The sequence below is a fragment of the Camelus dromedarius genome, chromosome 31, assembly GCF_036321535.1.
Source record: "Camelus dromedarius isolate mCamDro1 chromosome 31, mCamDro1.pat, whole genome shotgun sequence".
NCBI lineage: Eukaryota > Metazoa > Chordata > Mammalia > Artiodactyla > Camelidae > Camelus > Camelus dromedarius.
The window spans coordinates 21,130,554-21,149,704 of record NC_087466.1 but is presented as its reverse complement, the minus strand read 5'-3'; the positions used below and the strand labels follow the sequence as shown (position 1 = coordinate 21,149,704).

Sequence of the window (19,151 nt, the reverse complement as noted above, 5' to 3'; positions counted from 1 at the left end):
CCCTCAACATCTGCTTGTAGCCATTTGCCATCCACTGACCCCACGCCCACCCTGTTCCTTGGCTGTGAATCCCCGGCCGTCTTTACTGTACTGGGCGTGGAGTCCAGGTCTACACTGAGGTCTCGCTTCCCTCCCTGCAGTGGTTTCTGAATAACACCTTCCTCTACCACTTGAACCAGTGTCTGGCTCCGGTTCTCCGACAGCACTCAGAGGCCAGGCTGATGGGATGTGGGGGGCTCTGACAAAGCCTTTTATGCGTGCTGCTCGCTCCCGCACCCTCCCTCCTCCAGGTGGGAGCCCTTGATTCAACTGGACAACATAAGACCCACACCATCGCTAAAGCCACAATATAACAGTAATAATAAATAACTAAAGACAGCAAAATGGGGGAAGGCATTTGCAGTCAAACACAGAAAAAAATTGTTAAATTTCACCAGAAACTGTCAATGCAAATTAAGCCTACAAGAAGACAGCCATATTTCAACTGTCCAATTATCTTTTTAAGGCTATGCCCGGTGTTGGCAAAGGAATTGAGAGCCGGGCGCCCTCACACAGAGCTGGCAGCGTAAACTGGCAGGGAAATTTCATAAAAGCATCAGAAACTTAAAACGTGGCCGTGTCTTTTGACCCTACCCATTCACTGCTAGCTTTCTCTCCTAAAGACTTACCTACAGGAATATCCAACAGACATTTTATGTTTAAAAAGAAAAAAAAATGTTTAAAAGGGGGAAAAAGATAAAACATCATAAAAATGTCAAGCAGCAATGTTCTAAAAAGGAAAAAAATGAAATGTGATAAATGAATAGAATATATCTCTACAATACTGATGGAATATTAGACCACTTTTAAATGTTACGTTGAAAATTACAGGTTCACTGAAAGGCCCCATTAATCTTGAAACAGTTGGGGGAAAAAAGGTTTATGTGTGCATTTTTGTATTTTGAGGGGAAGAGAATCCACCTCTTTTATCAGTTTTTCAAAAGGGTTGATAATCATTTTTCAGGCTAGATACCCACTGATGTGCAAAGATGTTGCCACATATTTATTCTACATTATTACAGAAAACAAAAGCTTTCAATGCGAAACAAATTGTAACACTGACAACAATTACGTATCTGTGTACATCATATACACGTGAACACATACATACAGATACACTCATCAAAATATTAACAATGGTTACCTGTGAACCAGACACTGGCTCGGAGATGGCTTTTATCGTCTCCATCTCACTCACTTGTAGTTCCTAAATTGTCTACGACTGAAAAACCTACTACTTTTGAAGTAAGACACCGTCTGTTACACTTAGGCTGAAACTGGCCAGCAGCAGAAATGCACAAAGCACTTCCCACTGGTCAGGAAAGAGGGGAAATTTTTTTTTTTAATATTTCTTTTTTTTCCCCCTTTTCTTCTGCTCGTCTGGTCCCTTTTAGGGGAAGAGGCGGGGGTCCTCCGTTTCCGATAGGTGAATTCTGTTGCCACTTTCTAGAGAGAATTACAAACGAATCCCAGGGCACGATGCATTTCTATACATCAAACCTGGGTTTTGAACTATTGTGACAGGTGCCGCTTACCGGTCTCCAGGTGTGCAGGGGCAGGTGCTATTGTCAACCCAAGAATCTGGCATCGTAAGTCCCTTATTTTCCAATCCTAAAATTGTCTGAACAAACAAAACACCTTTATCTTCTTACGGTGCTTAAATTCATTATTTCATTTATTCTTGTATCCTGGGAATTCTCAACCCTGGCTACACATTAAAATCACCTGGGAGGTTTTTTGTTGTTTTTTTTTTTTTTAAAGGCAACGTCTGTGACCCAGTTAGGGGTAAGGTCTATGGAATACGTGCTTTTTAGAGACTCGCAGGCGATTCGGATACTCATCCAGGACTGAGATGCCTTGATCTACCCATTCGACGCACGGGCATGAAGCCGCTGTATCCGTATCCGGGGGGTGCTATGGCAAATTACCACAAATGTAATGGCCTAAAACAACAGAGATTTATTCTCTCACGCTTCTGGAAGCCAGAGCTCCAAAATCAGGGTGTCAGCAGGGCCTCCAGGGGAGGGTCTGTTCGTTGCCTTTTCCAGCCTCTGGGGGATCTAGGCGCTCGGCGGTCTCCCAGGCTGTGGCCACACCCCTCCATCGTCACATGGCTGCTCCTCCGTGTGTCTGTCTCATGAGGATACGGCACCGGGCTGAGGGTCTGCCCACATAATCCAGGATGATCTTACCTCTGTAAAGACTCTCTTTTCCAAATAAGGAAGGACACATGCACAAATTCCAGGATCCAGATGTAGGCACATCTTTTGAGGGGACACCACTCAGCGCTCTACAGCGCCAATTTCCACGTGCTTGGGGGCCTCCCAGTGCTGTGGGTGCGGCTTTTCCGACGCTCAATGCTCAACTGTTACATTTCGCAAAAAGCAGTGAGTTCATCCGGTTAGTTAAAATGGTGATCCCTTCTTCTGCTCAACTGGTTATAATGATTTCTGGATTAGAGCAGGCAGGGAAAAACTCCTGAAACACTGCATCCAGGTTTTCAATGAGGGCAACACGTCACGGTAAACATTCAGCTTAGATCTTGATTTCACCTTCGACTGGGTTACCATCGTGTGGCGTGTGCCTACTCCTGTCCAGAAATCTATTCTATACCACTCAGCCATAAAAAAGAATAAAATAATGCCATCTGCAGCAACATGGATGGACCTGGAGAAAGTCATTCTAAGTGAAGTCAGCCAGGCAGAGAAAGAAAAATACCATATGACATCACTTATCTGTAGACTCTTAAAAAAAAATGACACAAATGAACTTACTTACAAAACAGAAACAGACTCACAGACGTAGAAAACAGACTTACAGTTACCAGAAGAGAAAGGAGGTGGGAAGGGATAAATTGGGAGTTTGAGATTTGCAAATACTAACTACTATATATAAAATAGATAAGCAACAAGTTTCCACTGTCTAACACAGGGAACCATATTCAATATCTTGCAGTGACCTGTAATGAAAAAGACTCTGGAAAGGAATACATGTATGTATACGTACACCTGAATCACTGTGCTGCCCAGCAGACATTGACACAACATTGTAAACCGACTAGACTTCAGTAAACACACACATACAGCAGTCTATTTCAGGGTTTTGCTTTTCCATCCTGTGGAGAAGCACCAGCTCCTCCTTCCCTGGTGCACCTCCAAGCCGTTCTCAGTTTCTGTTCCAACTTTCAGTTGAGAACGAGCTTTGCATTGCGGTTTCTGACCACACAAAAAGTTGCAGCTTCTTTCCTCCGAGGTTTGGTCCCTGCAGCCTGACAGAAGCCGTGGAAGGACCAACCGCATGGCAAGCGCGCTGGTTGCACGCGGTTTCCCCACCGCCCAGCTTTCACCTTCTTCGGCTCCACGTGGTCCGTTCTGAAACACTTTCAGATTTGTTTCTTTTTCTGCTCTCTTCCCTCTTCTGGCCACACAGCTCTTTATCTAGTGGTCTCCATCTTCATGACTCACATTCCCTGACAATGAGTGCACGTTAAGATATTTCAAACTAAGACCTTTACTGCTTTCCTAAGCGAGCCCATTCGGTCTTCCCGTGCGACACATTTTTAATTCTTATCACAGAACTTCAGGCAGTTTGTACGTTCTATTCTATCAAAAACCCTATTCCGCCCAAGGTTGTCACAATTCAGAGATTACAGCATTTGGCAGGATGTTCTGTTAGGGACAGATTCATAGAGTCTCTTTGTTAGCCGGGCAAACACGGTCCATGAGCTTGTATTTCACACCTCATTTGAGCTCACAATTCAACAAAAGAAGTATAAAAAGAAGCAATTACTTATTTAGATTACCGAATGGATTTTAGAGGGATATTAGATAAGCATAAACTGTCATGGCAAAGCCACAGTCCCCGGCCCCCTTCCGCCCGGGGAGATCAGACGTGAAGCGAGAGGAGACGAGGACGCGGGAATGTGAGAGTGGCTCGTGATTCTGCCATTCTGGTTGCGTGACTACTTTTTCTCTTGTAGCCTGTTTTTCTCTCTTCTAGAGAGAATGCAAAATTGTGCATTCTCAGAACCAAAAGTGATTTGCAGATACTACTATATATAAAATAGATAAACAGCAAGTTTCTACTGTATAATGCAGGGAACTCTACTCAATATCTTGCAGGAACCTACACTGAAAAAGAATATGAAAAGAAATATGTGTATATATATGACTGAAACACTAGAAATTGACACAACATTGTAAACCGACTATACCTTAATTAAAAATAAAATATAAAACACGAAAAAAACCCAAAGTGATAACCATAGCCTGCATTTTTCCTTCAGTTTAAAACATCACCACTGGATTACGCGTTATTTCAACAAATCAATTTCGCATGTGTACACTGCGCACCTTAGAGAGACACAGACAGTGATTTCTGAGGGTGGAAGTCAGGGTGTCCCACTGGGACGAGGAGCCTAGGGGCCCTTTCTGCTTGGGCTTCATTCATGCAGTACCTAAGGGCATCCGTTGAACAAAGCCTACTGGACAAACACGCCAGGAACCAAGAGGAAGTCTGCCAGTGGGGTCAAAACAGAGATCAAGATACAACCCTCTCTTACAGCAGAAAAGAATGTAACGATGCATTTAAGTGTGTTCCTGGATAACTGAAAAATGGTGCTCTACACTGGAATTGGACACATTGTAAACTGACTATAACTCAATATAAAAAAAAAACAGACAAAACCCTCAACAGGTCCCACCTTGGAGGGGTGTGGCAGACACTGCTTGCTGACCACCATTCTCCCACGCTTCTTCCCTGGCCACAAAGACCACCTCCCAGTACAAAGCATGAAAACAACACCAGATATTCACTGTCCCAGACTACCCTGCTTCTCCAACAAAGGCACGGAACCCACCACTTACCGAGGAGATCTAAGGGGACGACTTCCAGGGAAAGTCTTCCTTCCAGCTGGAAAGGTCCTCTCCCCTGGTAAAAAGAGATACACGAGGAGAAGCTCCCCGCCCTTCCAGTCTTTGTGGTCTTTGTATACAACCAGATAAGTCTGTGATGCCTGGAGCTGCTGCAGCCATCTTGCAACCATGAGGAAGCAAGCTGGAGGTGGCAGCCAGAGAACTGGGCACAACGGAGTAGAAAGACAGAACAACCTGGGTGATACAACGGTGCTGGTGGATTGAGCAACCAGCTACCTCCAAATTTCTTGTCATGTGAGACGACAAAACCCTTTCACAGCAGCCACCTCTAGGGGGCATTCTACTACTTACAACCAAGCAAATATAAAAGTCCTAGGCTCTCTCCACGCATCAACAGCTCAGGATACGGGAGTGTTGAGCCAACAGATACGGATGCCCAGGAAAACCATGGGTCACGGGAGGTCGTGGACTAAAAGCTCTGTCAAGGGGTGTAAAGGACGATGACCAGAATGTTGAGTTTGGAGGGAGAGGGACCCAGGCCACCTGATCAACATTCCTAATAGAAGGCTTTTTGATCACTCAACCTGAGTCACTCTTTCCCTTTGAAAAAGATCTTCCAAAGCAGGCAGGACAGAGTTCAGCTGAGGTTGGCTGGGGTCAGCCAAGTAGAGACGGCACTCAGCCTAGAATGCCGCTGGAAATGCCACTGGAAAAGGCCTGCCCTGCCCAGCGTCCCTGTATCTCCTGCCCCTACTCGCCCACCCGCCCCTCCTTCATTCACAGAGCACCCTTTCAGTGCCCAACACCGGGGACCTCAAAGAGTCTCCCTGCAAGAGAAGATGGTGACACAATTGTGACAATAGAAGGTGAAAAGTAAGGGGCTCGGATGCCAAGGTGAGGGGCTGGGGTCTCGCCCTGGCTCACGTGGGAGCCGCTGGTGGTTCTGAAGCGGGGAGTTGCTCACTCACCCAACCGCTAAAGCAACCCCACGGAAAACAGGTGCTTCACCAAACGGAAAGGAGGTTGTAAGGGGCACAACTGGGGTGAGAGCTCATCCTGCCCATCGGGCGTCCGGATGCAAGATTATTAGCAACGGCCTCCCTCTCCTCCCCAGGAGAGCTCAGCCCCCTAAGACCTGAGGTGGGTATCTGAGCTGGAGGAGACAAGAGACCTGCCAGCAATGTCAAGTTCACCCAACCGAACACTCTGAGCCCCATATGCCAATACCCAGGGGTGGTGTCTGCAAAATGACTGCCTCTAAGCACTCAGAGACAATTACCTTCAGTTTGCTCATTTAAAATAAAAAAAAAAAAAGTGCATTTCCCCCTTGCCTCTTAAATCACTTCTATGTTCCCCGTTTCATTCTTCAGTTCCTCGCTGCAAACAGTAGCAACAACAATAATAATAATACATTTTGACAACACGGGCATCCAGCCCGGCACCGCGGCAGACGCGAGCGCAGGTGATTCCTGAGACTGCCAGCCCGATTCGGCCGCTGCGGTGTGAAGAGCACGGAGGAGGAGCACCTCGTGGCGCGGCGCGGCGCGGCCCGCCGGTGGGGCCGTTTAGGAGCTGCCGGACCGAGCTGCGCTGATGCGCTGAGAGGGACACGTTGCCCATCAGACGCAGAGACGTCGCCTGATTTATACGCACGTCACCGCGTTACCCGCGTCTGCAGCCGCCACACACACACACGCGCGCGCGCGCGCCGCCGAGGTCCCCGAGGCCCGGGGCGCTTACCTGCTCTGCGTGTCGGGGCGGTGGCCCACGCAGGTGAGGGCGGCCGTGGTCTGCGCGCTGTCGTTGTCTATGTCCTCCTGGACGGCCCACTGCCCTTCGCTGCTGACTCGCACCGCCGTTATTGTCACGCCGGCAGCCGCCTTAATTCTGTGGGGTAGGAAAAGATATATAGAGAGATGTATACATTTATATGACCGTCTTAGTTTAAAACAGGTAGTCACACTACGGAGCCAGGGCAGAGCTCCCCTGCCCCCGGGAGACACAGGGAGGAGGGGCGGGAACGGCTTTCCTTTGAAAACTTAAGTGTCCTGTTACTTTCACAAGGGCCCCGACGTTGGAGCCCCGGTGCTTTGCCACACGTGTTCATTTTCTGTTTCATCGGGCTGTTGGGAACCAGGTTGCTTTCTGCTTCAGGGGCTCCCGTGGGATGGAGATGAGACACGTGTGTCTGGCAGGAGTGGATGGATGGGAGCTGCCGGGCAGGTGCTTCCCCGGGGGTGGGGGAGGGTCCCCACGAGGGGGCGGGGGCGGGGGCAAGAGGCCGCAGGGGCTGCCCAAGCCCAGGGGGTGGCACCGTCCAGGGGACCCTGACCCCACACTGTGGGGAGGAAGCTGGGGGGCCACGCAGTCCTCAGGAGAAGAGGAAACCACACGGCGTTCGGACAGGATAAAGCGGGCAAGCGCCGCCCGCCTGGTGCAACGCGTGCAGACTCAGTTCCCCAGGGGAGAATCCAAGGTCCCAGGTGCTTCAGCCACAGGGAAAAGGCCAAGGACAGTTCACAGGCTGGGTCGTCTTCCATTTCTTCCCTGCTCCTAAAGCGTCCTCACTGTGTGCTAACCGGAATCCATCTTCTCCGTAACCACGGGGGCTGCACCGGCAGCATCCAGATTCTCAGACAACGGCCTAGGGACTTGCCCTGATGCTGCAGACATGTCCGGAGAGCAATCAGGAGGGAGGCAGGGCCGTGAGAAGCCCAGCTGCTTGCTGTCCCTAACCAAGGTAAGAAATACCAAAATCGCATGCTCAGACTTCCCGATGCATGAACTAATGAAGCAGAGGGTCAGCACACGCTTGGCTATGAAGGTGCCTGGCAGCCTCTCTGCTTCCTGGAGGCCTGTGGGCTAACGAGAAATGTCCAGTGAGGCTCTGGGCACCCTGTTCCACAGATAAGTCAAAAGGAACACCACGATGCAGGAAAATATACAGGAAAAGTACAGGAGTAGAGGAGCATCAGCCAAGACACACCCATCAAGACAAACATTCTGCCGCCACCAAGAACTGGGACGCAAAGTTTCCCTCTAAGATATTAATCCAATCCACACATAACAGCAGGACCTAAGATGCAGTCAAAGCGTATGAATGAAAGAGAAAGGACAACCCACAGAAAGGGGGACTACATCTAAAAATCATCTCTCTGATAAGGGTCTAGTAGCCAGCATATATAAAGAGCTCTTGCAACTCAACAACAAAAAAAACCCCAAATAACTCAATTTGCAAATAGATGAAAGAGCTAGACATTTCTCCAAAGAATATACACATGGCCAACAAGAACATAAAAAGAAATACAGCATCATTAGTCAACAGGGAAATGCAAATCAAAGCCACATACCACTCTGTACCCACGAGGATGGCTATCATCAAACAGGGGAAGATAATAAATGTTGACAAGGCTGTGGAGAAACCGGAACCTCTGTGCACTGCTGTGGGGAATGTAAAATGGTGCGACCGCTGTGGAAAACAGCTTGGCAGATGCTCCGAAAGTTAAACATAAAATGACGATTCAACTCAGTAATTCCACTTGGACGTATAGACCCCAAAAAATTGAAAACAGATACTCAGACAAACCCTTGTGCATGCATCTCATGGCAGCATTGTTCACAATAGCCAAAAGGTAGAAACAACCCAAGTGCCATCATTGATGGATGGATAAATTAAATGGAGGAGACACATATCCTTTCCAGCCGTAAAAAGGAGTGAAGTGCTGACACCTGTCCTAATGTGGACGAACCTCAAAAAAAATCACTCTAAGTCAAAGAAGCCAGACACAAAAGGCCATATATTGTATGATTCCACTTACACAAAATATCCAGAAGAGGTAAGTCCACGGAGACAGAAAGCAGATCAGTGCTTGCCAGGGGCTGGGAGTTGCAGCATGGGGAGTGGCTGCTTAACCAGCAGGTATGGGGTGTCCTCAGGGTGGGGCTGGTAAAATGTCCTGGAACTGGATAGAGGTGGCGTCTGCACAGCACTGTGAGGCCTGGCACTGAATTGTTCATGTAGAAAAACGGTGAATTTTATGTTATGTAAACTTTACCTCAATTAAAAAAAGAATAATAAACAGGTAAATGGCGTCTCCCAGGAGTGATTGAAACTTTAAAAAAAAGAAGGATTGATCAAAATCAAAAAGAGACCCATGGAAGGGAACCTCTAAAGGTGAAATTTCAAGCAGGAGGAGAGAGTATTCCAGACTCAGAGTTGTCCTAAAGCTCTTGAGTTTGCCGCCTACCGTGAGGAGTCCTGGGGTGGAGTTGCGGGACTCAAACACTTGCATACCTAATTAAGTGAAAAGAAATGCTCTGCTTCCTGGGTTCCGTCTTGACACGGCGCTAAGCTTTGCACCTACTCGCTCGCGCACCGGGCAGTTCCCTCCGGACACTCAGGTGCTGTTCTTTGTCCCAACTGGGTCATTCTGCCTGGAATTCCAGTGATGCCTTCGCTACCTCTTCAAAGCACTGTTCCGGGAATTAATAATGTATGGGAGCCCTGAATAGAGGCAGCCTGTTCTGTCCCTACTCCCAGCCATGCCATCTTGCTGCCAAAGGGGCAACTGGACAGAATGTTCCAGAACTGGTGTCTCAAGAAGTCGAGTCTTCCCACTGTCCAGAGCACTTCCTTGTTTCTACTGGTACTTGCTGTTTTAACAGCATAGCATGCTCTTACACACACACACACACACACACACACACACAGAGCTCACAGAGCTGTCACCAAGCAGCCCCACGGTCAGGATGATCACTGTCGTTCTCAACGTCCCAGATGATCCAACTGGGACCCACCCACGCTCCCCTCCCCTCCCGCTCCACCCCACGCAGAGAATTCCCTGCAGAGAATTTCTTTCCAGACCCACACGTGCACCGTTACCGCCTGACAAATGCCTCAGTGGCTAAGTCTGATGACTAATATCTTGCATTTTTCAGCTTTGTCACTGGGCCCTACTCTTCAGTCCTGGAGGTACTAGTACACTGTGGCCACTGACGATCCCTTCGAGGTTTTTGTTTGTTTGTTTATTATCATTTCTTTCATTCTGATCCAGAAACAAGGCACAGGTCCCCTTGTCAGCAGGAACTTAAAGCAGCATCTCCAAGCTGACTCATGTGGTTCAATGCGGTGCCTCCGCACTGTCCTCCTTGACCGTCTTCTGTTTACCCCAACCGAGGCCGTGACAGGCACGCTCTCCCTGCAAGTTTGAGCAGCGGAACGCCCAGCCACGGGGTGACAGGCAAAGTGTTTCACAAAGCGTTTCATAGCAGGGACGGAACCCACCGTGCTCACTGACGACACTGTGCCTGCTGGTCCTAAAGAGATCCACATGGTCCCAGGGGACAGCAGGAAGCAGACGTGGGACAGTGACCACAGCAGATGTCAACACTTTTCAATATTTTAGCCCCCAGTATGGTCAGACCAGCGCCTGCAGACTGTGCGACGGGTCTGCTTCACCTGAGTGAACTCACTGAGTTCGCACGGAGGCAGGGGGCAGAACAGGGTGGCCTCCCAGGGCTTTACTCAGATGGGATTGGTGGCCCCAAGACACCAGGAATGCTTTTCTAAATGCTGCCAACTTCTCGAGACAGCATTCAAATGATACGCACTGTCTGGTTATTGGAAATTCACCAGCCAACATGTTTAGCAAAGCACGGTAACTAACGTTAGAGGTAACCGGACAACCCACAGCACGGAGAATGCTCACGAGGAAACCGAACCAACGATCACTCAAAAGCAAGAATGACCACAGCTTTGACATCACAACCACCCATGGACGACACCGGTGACGCCCTGATGATTCCGTCCTCCTGTCCAGGTACCGACAGTGGCACGATGCCAGGAGCTGCAGGTGCCCCAGCGCTGCCCAGAGACGTTGTGGAATTAAAATAATTAAGATTTCCTGAAATGTCTGAACACATTTCACCCCCTAAGAAACACTACGAGTGGGCATTGTTATTTCAGGTTTACAAATGAAAGTCTGTGGCACCAAGAGATTACGGAACAGGACCAAGATCGGAAGTCGGTTCTGCTGTGGAGGCAGGAGCGTGTCTGCCCCCCTGGCCGCCGCCCCTGGGGCACAAGAGCTGGCGTTCACGCCGGGCTGCGCAGGCCGGGGCCCCGGCCCCGCCGCTCACTCTGTCTGCCACGCTGAGGCTCCTCCTCTCTCTAGAGAGGGAAAAGTAAGAGAGGCTGGAGCGGGCTGAATAGTGTCCCCTAAACATTCATGTCCTCCGGGAACTTCAGAATGTGACCCGATCTGGAAACTGAGTCTTCACTGATGTGAGTAAAGAGCTCAAGATGAGATCATCCCGGAGTTACGATGGGCTTGAACCCACGAGCGGTGTCTTTATAAGAGAGAGGAAAGGAGCAGACACAGAGACACAGGACAGAGGGCCGTGTGAAGACAGGGAGAGACTGGAGTGATCTGTCCACAAGCCAGGGAACACTGAGGACGGCCGGCCACCACCAGAATCCCAGAGACAGGCGTGGAATGGAGACTCCCTCAGAACCTCCAGAAGGAGCCCACCCTGTGGTCAACTTGATTTTGAACTTCCAGCCTCCTAAACTGTGAGAGAAAGCATTTCTGTTGTCTCAAGCCACCTGGTTTGTGATCATTTGTTGTTCAGCCCTAGGAAACGAACATAGAGGGCATGTCATTACACTGCTGTCTGGGCAGAGAGATTACACTGTACAAAGTGCCAGGCAGAGGACCTGCTGCCTCTGTGTATGTGTGACATGATACAATACGTGCTATATGATGTGATATGTGATACATATGATATATAATGTGTTATATGATATGATATGTGTGATATATATGGTATATGATATGATAGTGATATGACATGTGATGTGTGATATGACATGATACATGTTCTATATATGGTATGTGGTGTGATATATGATATGGCGTATGATGTGTGATATATATTATATGATATATAGTGTGTGGTACGACATGTGATATGATATATGTGGTATGATATATGATGTGTGATGTGATATGATATGTGATGCAATATGATATGTGATATACATGGTATGTGATGTGATATATGATACAGTGTATGATACGTGATATGTATAATATATGTGTGCGATATATGATGTGTGATGTGATATGTAACATGATGTGGTATGATATGTGATATGATATATGATGTGATATGATATGTGATATATATGGTATGTGATGTGATATATGATATGGTGTATGATATGTGATATATATGATATATGTGTGTGATATATGATGCGTGATGTGATATATGATGTGTGATATGATATATGATATGTTATATGATGTGGTATGATGTGATATGACATTCCTTTCCGTGAGTAAAGGGAGAAATTAAGAAACTCAGTTGTCTGGGGAAACAGATACTTCCATATTAATAAAATGAATTTATAAAATAAAGAGAAATACATTCTGATTATCTTTGCTTTTGGTTGGCTGTGAAGGGCATTCCTACCTGCCTGGGAGGGCTGGATGCTCCCAGAAATGAAAGTCAGGGAGGTGGTGGAGTTAGTGATGATGATGATTCACAAGATGTGGGAGTTTGGATAAATGACTGAACTTTTGTGAGTCAGTGTCCTCACCTACAAAATGTGGGTGATAATATCAACACTAGAGTGTTGTTACTATGAAGATTAAGTGACCCACTGTATGTAAAGCGCTCAGAGGAACACCTGGGGACAAAGACAGTGTTAGATATTGTTATTTTTCTCACAATGAACCACCACATACTCTCGAGAGATCATACACTCAGGCGTCAAGCCCCCTCCCTGAGATGTCCTTTGGAATTGCTCTAAGTCTCCATCAGCACCCCAGCCACCTCCCCCTCAGATATGAGTTCCCTGATCCTACTCCTGTTCTTTGGCAGGAAATTCCTCTCATGTCCCAAAACAGGACAAAGTTTCCATTTGCTGTAGTAAATTCATTTTTTTCATAAAGGTTATCCTAGAGAATATCCAACCTTCAGCCTTTTGGGTTCAAAGGACATCAGTGTACACCTGACATTCTCAGAACTCTTCTGTGATTGTAGCTGACCAAAGAAACAATCCAATTCTGGTTCATGTCTCTTTAAATGTCCAGAAGTGGGGCCAGCTTTAGAAGTAGCTCTCCACAGAAATTCAAATGACGTCCCCAGTTCTCTAGGCACCTGACTGTTCAGCGCTCACTTATGTGGGTTTTGTGTACCAACAGGCTCTCTTCTTGTGGTCACAGTGTGGCTGCAACAGCTCCGGATCTCACATCCTCATCCACAAAGGAAATGCAAGATTCTCTCCCTCAGAACAAAATCCAGGATCCAGGTTTTCACTGGTTGAATTCGATTGAGTATTCAACCTTGGAATCTGTAACTGTGGCCTAGTGGGTGGAAGGACAACGTTCACTGGTTTAGCCAGTCAACGATCATTCTACACTAAGAGCGAAGTTAATCCCGTCTGAACCACAAGGGAGAGGTTGGCATGGTGTGGCTCCCAAAAGGAAACTCAAGTTACAACAGAAGAAACGAGTGCTAGGTATCAAGAACAAGCCTAAAGCCAAGTTACTGAGGGTCTGCCTCTCTCCTACATATGAGTTATAAAATTGTTCCTAAATTCCAGTTCTCAGTCCAAATCCTTCCCAATTTTAGAATCTATTTGCTAGAACAATTTAAGCCTAGAAAAATCCATGTCTTGAATATTCATTAAGTTTGTTTTAGAGAAATATTTTTGGAGTTGGTGATATTCTTAACGCTTGTTACTTAAAAGCTACAATAATCTAAAAGTATGTGACAGCAATTAATGGTCTCAGCACTGTAATGAGCTTGAGGGATGTGGGGGCTGAGCAAGGGAAAGTTATGACCAGCAGGTGGCAGTAGCACGCAGCAGGCTTTAACTGGGCAAGGCTTTGACAGGTTTGTGCGTTGCAGGAGTCCCTCAGAGCCTCAGACCTTCCAAAAGGTGTGACACGAGGGTCACGAGCCTGAGGTGGGGAGGGCAAGGGAGCCAGGGAAGAGGCGGCTCAGAGAGGGGGCTTACATGTCACCAAGCAGCACAGAGGGAAGTCTCCAGGTCAGACAGCTCCAAAGGGTAGCTGCGGCTTGGGGTCTTCTACAAAGCCTACAGCCAATAGACACTGGGAACAGTTTTCCAGGGTATGCAAAGCAGGCAGGCTCCACACAGCTAAAAATATGTTTATTGGGGATATTTTTATTTTTAAAACAATTAGATGTGTCGAGTTTGGCTCTGGCAGGCTTTTGAGCTAACAGGTCCCAGTCTGCTGTGCAGAAATAAACAATAAAGGGGCCAATTGACAGGGACCACCTCTGGCTCATTTATATAACGACCACTTTCTGACATTCACCCAAAACCCACATGTGTACTTCTGCAGGGTCTTCATTGTACAAATATTTGCTGTCTATATTTCCAAAGTTATGGGATTACATAAGAAGACATTGGCAGAATAAGAAACTGTTGATGAACTGAGCCTTCAGGAGACCAGTCCCCACTCTCATGTGACCCGTGGATGACGGGGCACCTATCCCCAGCCCCCATCTCTGCCGTTTGGGGGCAGGAGGGGGAGGGTCGGGCTCTGCTGACTGTCAGCTATAAACACAAGGCAAACGCAGTGCACATCTACTGCAAAGTGCAATTGCAAATCTTGTAATACTGAAGGACTGGCATATGCCAGCAAAGCTACTGGGAAAGAGAATCCAGCAGGGACCCACCAACCACCCCTCGAGGGGTATTTACTGACAGTTCACAAGGACGGGAAAAGAGAGCAGTCTGAATAGCAAAGCAGAAGGAAGCACTTGGGGGAAATGGGGGAAGCCCGAAGTAAATACGTCTGCTAAGTTGATGCTTTTTGTGATCCTACCGGCAATGTCAAGGGCGGAATGAAAAATGCGACGTCGTACGGTTACATAAAATCGGAGGAAAACAACAAAACCGTCAACAGGCAATGCATGTTCCCACTCCACGTGGCACAGAGTGGGAATTACTGAGCCTGAAATCCGTTTACTGTAAGATACACCAAACTTCTTTGTTTTATCTTTATTTCGTTTCTCAAGGAAGACGAAAATCCCCACCAAGTTTCTCTCCTTTTTCTATTTTCTATGGGATTTTACATTCCCGTTTTCAGTGGGTTAATTTTAATTGGCCAAAGGTTCCACAGCACTCTTGTAGCTCTGAATGGCAATGCTTTAAAACAAAAAAAATGCACATTTCACATGTGTGAAAATATGCTAACATTCTGGAAAAAATAAATTTAAAAATTAAAAAATGGGAGGGACAAATTAGGAGTTTGGGGGTTGTAGATATTAACAGATAAATAACAAGGTCCTACTGTATAGCATAGGGAACTATATTCAATATCTTGTAATAGCCTATAGTGGAAAAGAATCTGAAAAAGAATATATGTACACGCAAAACTGCATCACTTTGCTTTACAGCAGAAACTAACACCACATTGTAAATCAGCTAAACTTCAATAAAATATATATACGTGTACCAACATTCTGTATTGGAGAGAAGCTGACTTCCTCATAATTTCTTAAAAAGCACGTGCCTTCCTGCCTCTAAACCTTTGCTCTCACTGTTCCCTCTGCCTGGAAAGCTCCCCCCTAACACCCACAGGACTCACTCCCTCATCTCCTTCAGGTTTGGGCAAATGTCATCTCTGTGAGCCTCTCCCAGGCCACCTGATCTAAAACACAGCCCTGTTTAATACCCCCACACTTCACGTCTGTGTTTACTGCCTGTCTCCCCTGTAAGCACCAGGAGAGCGGGAGTTTTCTGATGTTTCGTTTCCTGCCTTATCCACCGTTCTGAGAGCCACGCCCGGGACGTGGGATGTCCTTAATAAATGTTGGGACAACAAAAGGTCTCTGTCTGAAGTGTCATCCGTCTCTGGGTGCTCCACAAATATTAGACTTTAAGGGTGAAAGGTGCTCAGTGAGAGACAAAAGCCGCCAAGGGCAGCGGAGGGAGCCCAGGCGTTGCAGCCCCAGGGACGAGAGCTTCTTGGACTTTTAGGCACATCGGAATGACCTTGTTACAGACTTCTGGACCCCAGCTCCAAAGACCGGGATTCAGTAGGTCTGGGGTAGAACCCACCGCGCTGCATTTCTAAACAGAATGCCACGCCAGTGCAGGTGGTCCCCGGAACACTGTCTGGAGGACAGAGCTTGGGACACACTTCAGACAATCACAGGCTGTCAAGGAGAAGGATGCTGGGGAAACCTGGTGCTCGACTCGCTTTCTGAGATAAGCCCAGCCCAGGGCACGGGAGCGCTTCTGGGATGCGATTTAGGGAAACTGTAAAGATACTTTTAATTTGGAAGTCAAGTCACCTCCGTCAGAGTGGAGGGTTGGAGGGCGTGGATTTGAGCCCTGAGAAGAGGGATCTTCGTGTGAGCGAGAAATCCCCCAAAGCAACACATGCCGATCCCTGTGTAACGATCTCTGTTCAACGTAATCTCTTACCTAAGAGAGTCAGACGTTAAGCACACTCTGCATATAGCTTCTGACAAATTCAAACGTTAACATCTTACCCGAGCAAAAGAATGGTTTGAATTAGCTCAGTGTTTCTACCACAACAGGTGCCTTGATTGCGTTGTTCGGTTGGTTGGTTTGTTATCAGCTCCCGGGAGACAGCCAGATAGCAGCTAAGTCGATTTGCAGAACCACAGGGCCCCTCAAAGCGAGGGAGGACCAGAGATAAGAATGAGCTGCGTGGCTGATTCCCCTGCACACCTGGACATTTCTGCTCCGCTCTGGCCCAGGGCTCCGAGCGTGGAAATGCCAGCAGGCTCCTCCCTGCAGGGAGCTCCATTCAGCCCGTGAGGTCCCCACTTCTCTCGCGCCTGGATGAGGCTGATGACTTCTGTGATGCAGTCGTTTCTGCCCTGACCCCGTAGACACTTGGCCAATCTCAAATCACAGCGCCGTCCACACGCCGTCTAGCAGAGCAAGTTTACCCCACAACCCGCACTGGGTCTCCCCTACTCTAAGCGAGCTGTATTGGTTTCCTATGTCAACTCTTTTTCCATAGCCAGTATTTTTTGGTTATTTATGGTACCAGTCTGGTACACCAGTAGGATCTCAGTCAGTGCAACAGCACCCCCTAGAAGGCATGTGGAAACAAGCAGGGGTGTCTGGGGTTGCCAGTGAGAGGACACAGGGGACACTGCCGACATTAAAAGGATTAGGTTCGGGGATGCTCAAAGCCCTGCCGTGCACAGAACAGTCCTGCTTCACTCCAAATGCCGATGATCCCCCCACTGAAAAACATGGCAGGCATCTGATTTTTCAGCCTCTGTAGAGATCGTGTCCCCATAACAATGGCCGGGGACACCCCAGGCTGAGTTGCAGACACTCCCTAACTGCTCTGCCCGCCTCCCTCGTGGAGCACGGGCCTGTCCTTCAGCTTCGGGGGACAGGGGGGAAGCAGCCTCCCTGCAATTTCCGGATGTGCTGTGCCACAGCCAAGAAGCCGATACCTGCCCCGATCTCAGGTCCATCAGGGATGCAGTCTGCTCATCCTCTTTGCTTCTTTGCAAAGCCCCACGTGTTGGCTCCCACAGGAAAACCAAGCCACCTTCAGATCACATTTAAACATCTGACATGGAAAAGGCTCCCCCAACGCAGGAAGCTTTATCCTCTGATTCCCAACCTTTGCCTCTGGTCGCCATCCCCTACAGAGGGACGTTATGACAATATGGGCCTTTCGGTTAGCAGAACCACTCAACACACACACACACACACACACACACCCCGTGAGCAGCACGTGGCAGGGGCAGGGAAGTTGATATTGTCTCAGGGCCCAGTGAACAGATTCTCCAAATGGTGATCCAATTAGTAAGGCAATATTGTTTTATGGAAACCCCAGATTAATAAATGTACAGTAATTAAGAACCAGAAATGCTTTTGAAATGAAAGGCACTTGGAAAGCAGCCGCAGCCTTAGGGCTTTAGAAGTCAAACGTGGCTGAGGTGTACTCGACTTCGCTTGAGGTCTATGCACTGTGTATCGACAGCATGTCAGGCATTTTAACCACTTCCTATATGCAGAAAAAATAGGCAGTCCTAGGAGACAGACAGACAGACAGACAGACAGACAGACAGAATAGTGATGTTGAGCCCACAGACTTCCAAGCTGCATTTCTGACTTGAAACCTAGACTCTAGTGTGTGACCTTGGAAAAGTCGTTTAACCTCTTTGTCTCTCAGTTTCCTCATCTGTAAAATGGGACTGTTAATAATAGTACCACTCACAGTGTCATTGCAAGGATTGCATGGAGACAGTACATACAAAAGGCTCAGAGCAGAGTCTGGCATATAAGGACTCTCCAGGGCTCGCTAGGCTGGTGGTGGTGACAGAATGCCCAGGTGCTGACTCCTTCACAAGCCAGCCCAGCCCTAAATGCCAACATTCCAAAGAATCATCCCTTGGTGTTAAAATGCTTCAGAGACAGGCTGAGAAGTACAGAAAAGCTGTCCTGAGAGTTGCCCAGCAAGCTCCCAGCCCTGGTCATCTCACCCACAGAAGGCCAGGTGGACAAGTAGAGTCTCCCAGCATCCATCCCGTTTCCTGGTCCACCTGACTTCCCTTGGGAGCCACCCATGCTCAGTCCAGGTACCTGAGGCTAGACTGACCCGGCCCTCAGCTTCACAGATTGGTACGTGTAGCCAAAGTGTTGTGTCCCCCTGGGCAGTGACTGGTCCAAGGAGGAAGCACGTGGCTCACCCAAACCAATCAGAACATCCCATCCCCTAGACACAATTCACTGGCCCAAAAACAGGCATGTTACCCAGAATTTGTCAGAGAGTTGAGCCCGGGGTCTCTTTTCACTAAGCAGTAACTGTTGCAAGAGTCCACCACTTGCCTGAGAATAAAACCAGTAAGGGAAAGAAAAGGCAATAGGCAGAAGAAGATGGCTTCCCAGGTACACTGTCTGAGCATCTGGATCCAGCCAGACCTGAGGCTGTATTTTCAGTTACATGAGCCAGTAAACTCCCTTCAAGCCACTCTGAGTTGGGTTTCTTCTATTTGCATTTGGAAATGCACTCAAAAACAGCCAGGCTCTGACATTTCTACCACTCAGAGGACCAAACAGAATCTTCCCAAAGTTCACAGAAGATACATATGTAAAGTTACCAACTGTGAGGCAAGGACAGGAAAACAGATGGTGGAACGATAAATGTCCTTGTGAATACAGAGAGCAAATATTAAATAAGGAGAATCTACAGA

At 47.8% G+C, this 19,151-nt stretch overlaps 1 protein-coding gene across 1 annotated transcript in view; it reads right to left on the bottom strand.

Moving 5' to 3' along the window:
- The window catches only part of TMEM132B (transmembrane protein 132B), a 294,781-nt gene that overhangs the window by 139,109 nt on the left and 136,521 nt on the right, over nt 1–19,151 (bottom strand). The window contains exon 3 of the mRNA XM_031442489.2: nt 6,654–6,800. Within this exon, the coding sequence (XP_031298349.1) occupies nt 6,654–6,800 (147 nt within the window). The remainder of the gene's footprint in view (nt 1–6,653; nt 6,801–19,151) is intronic.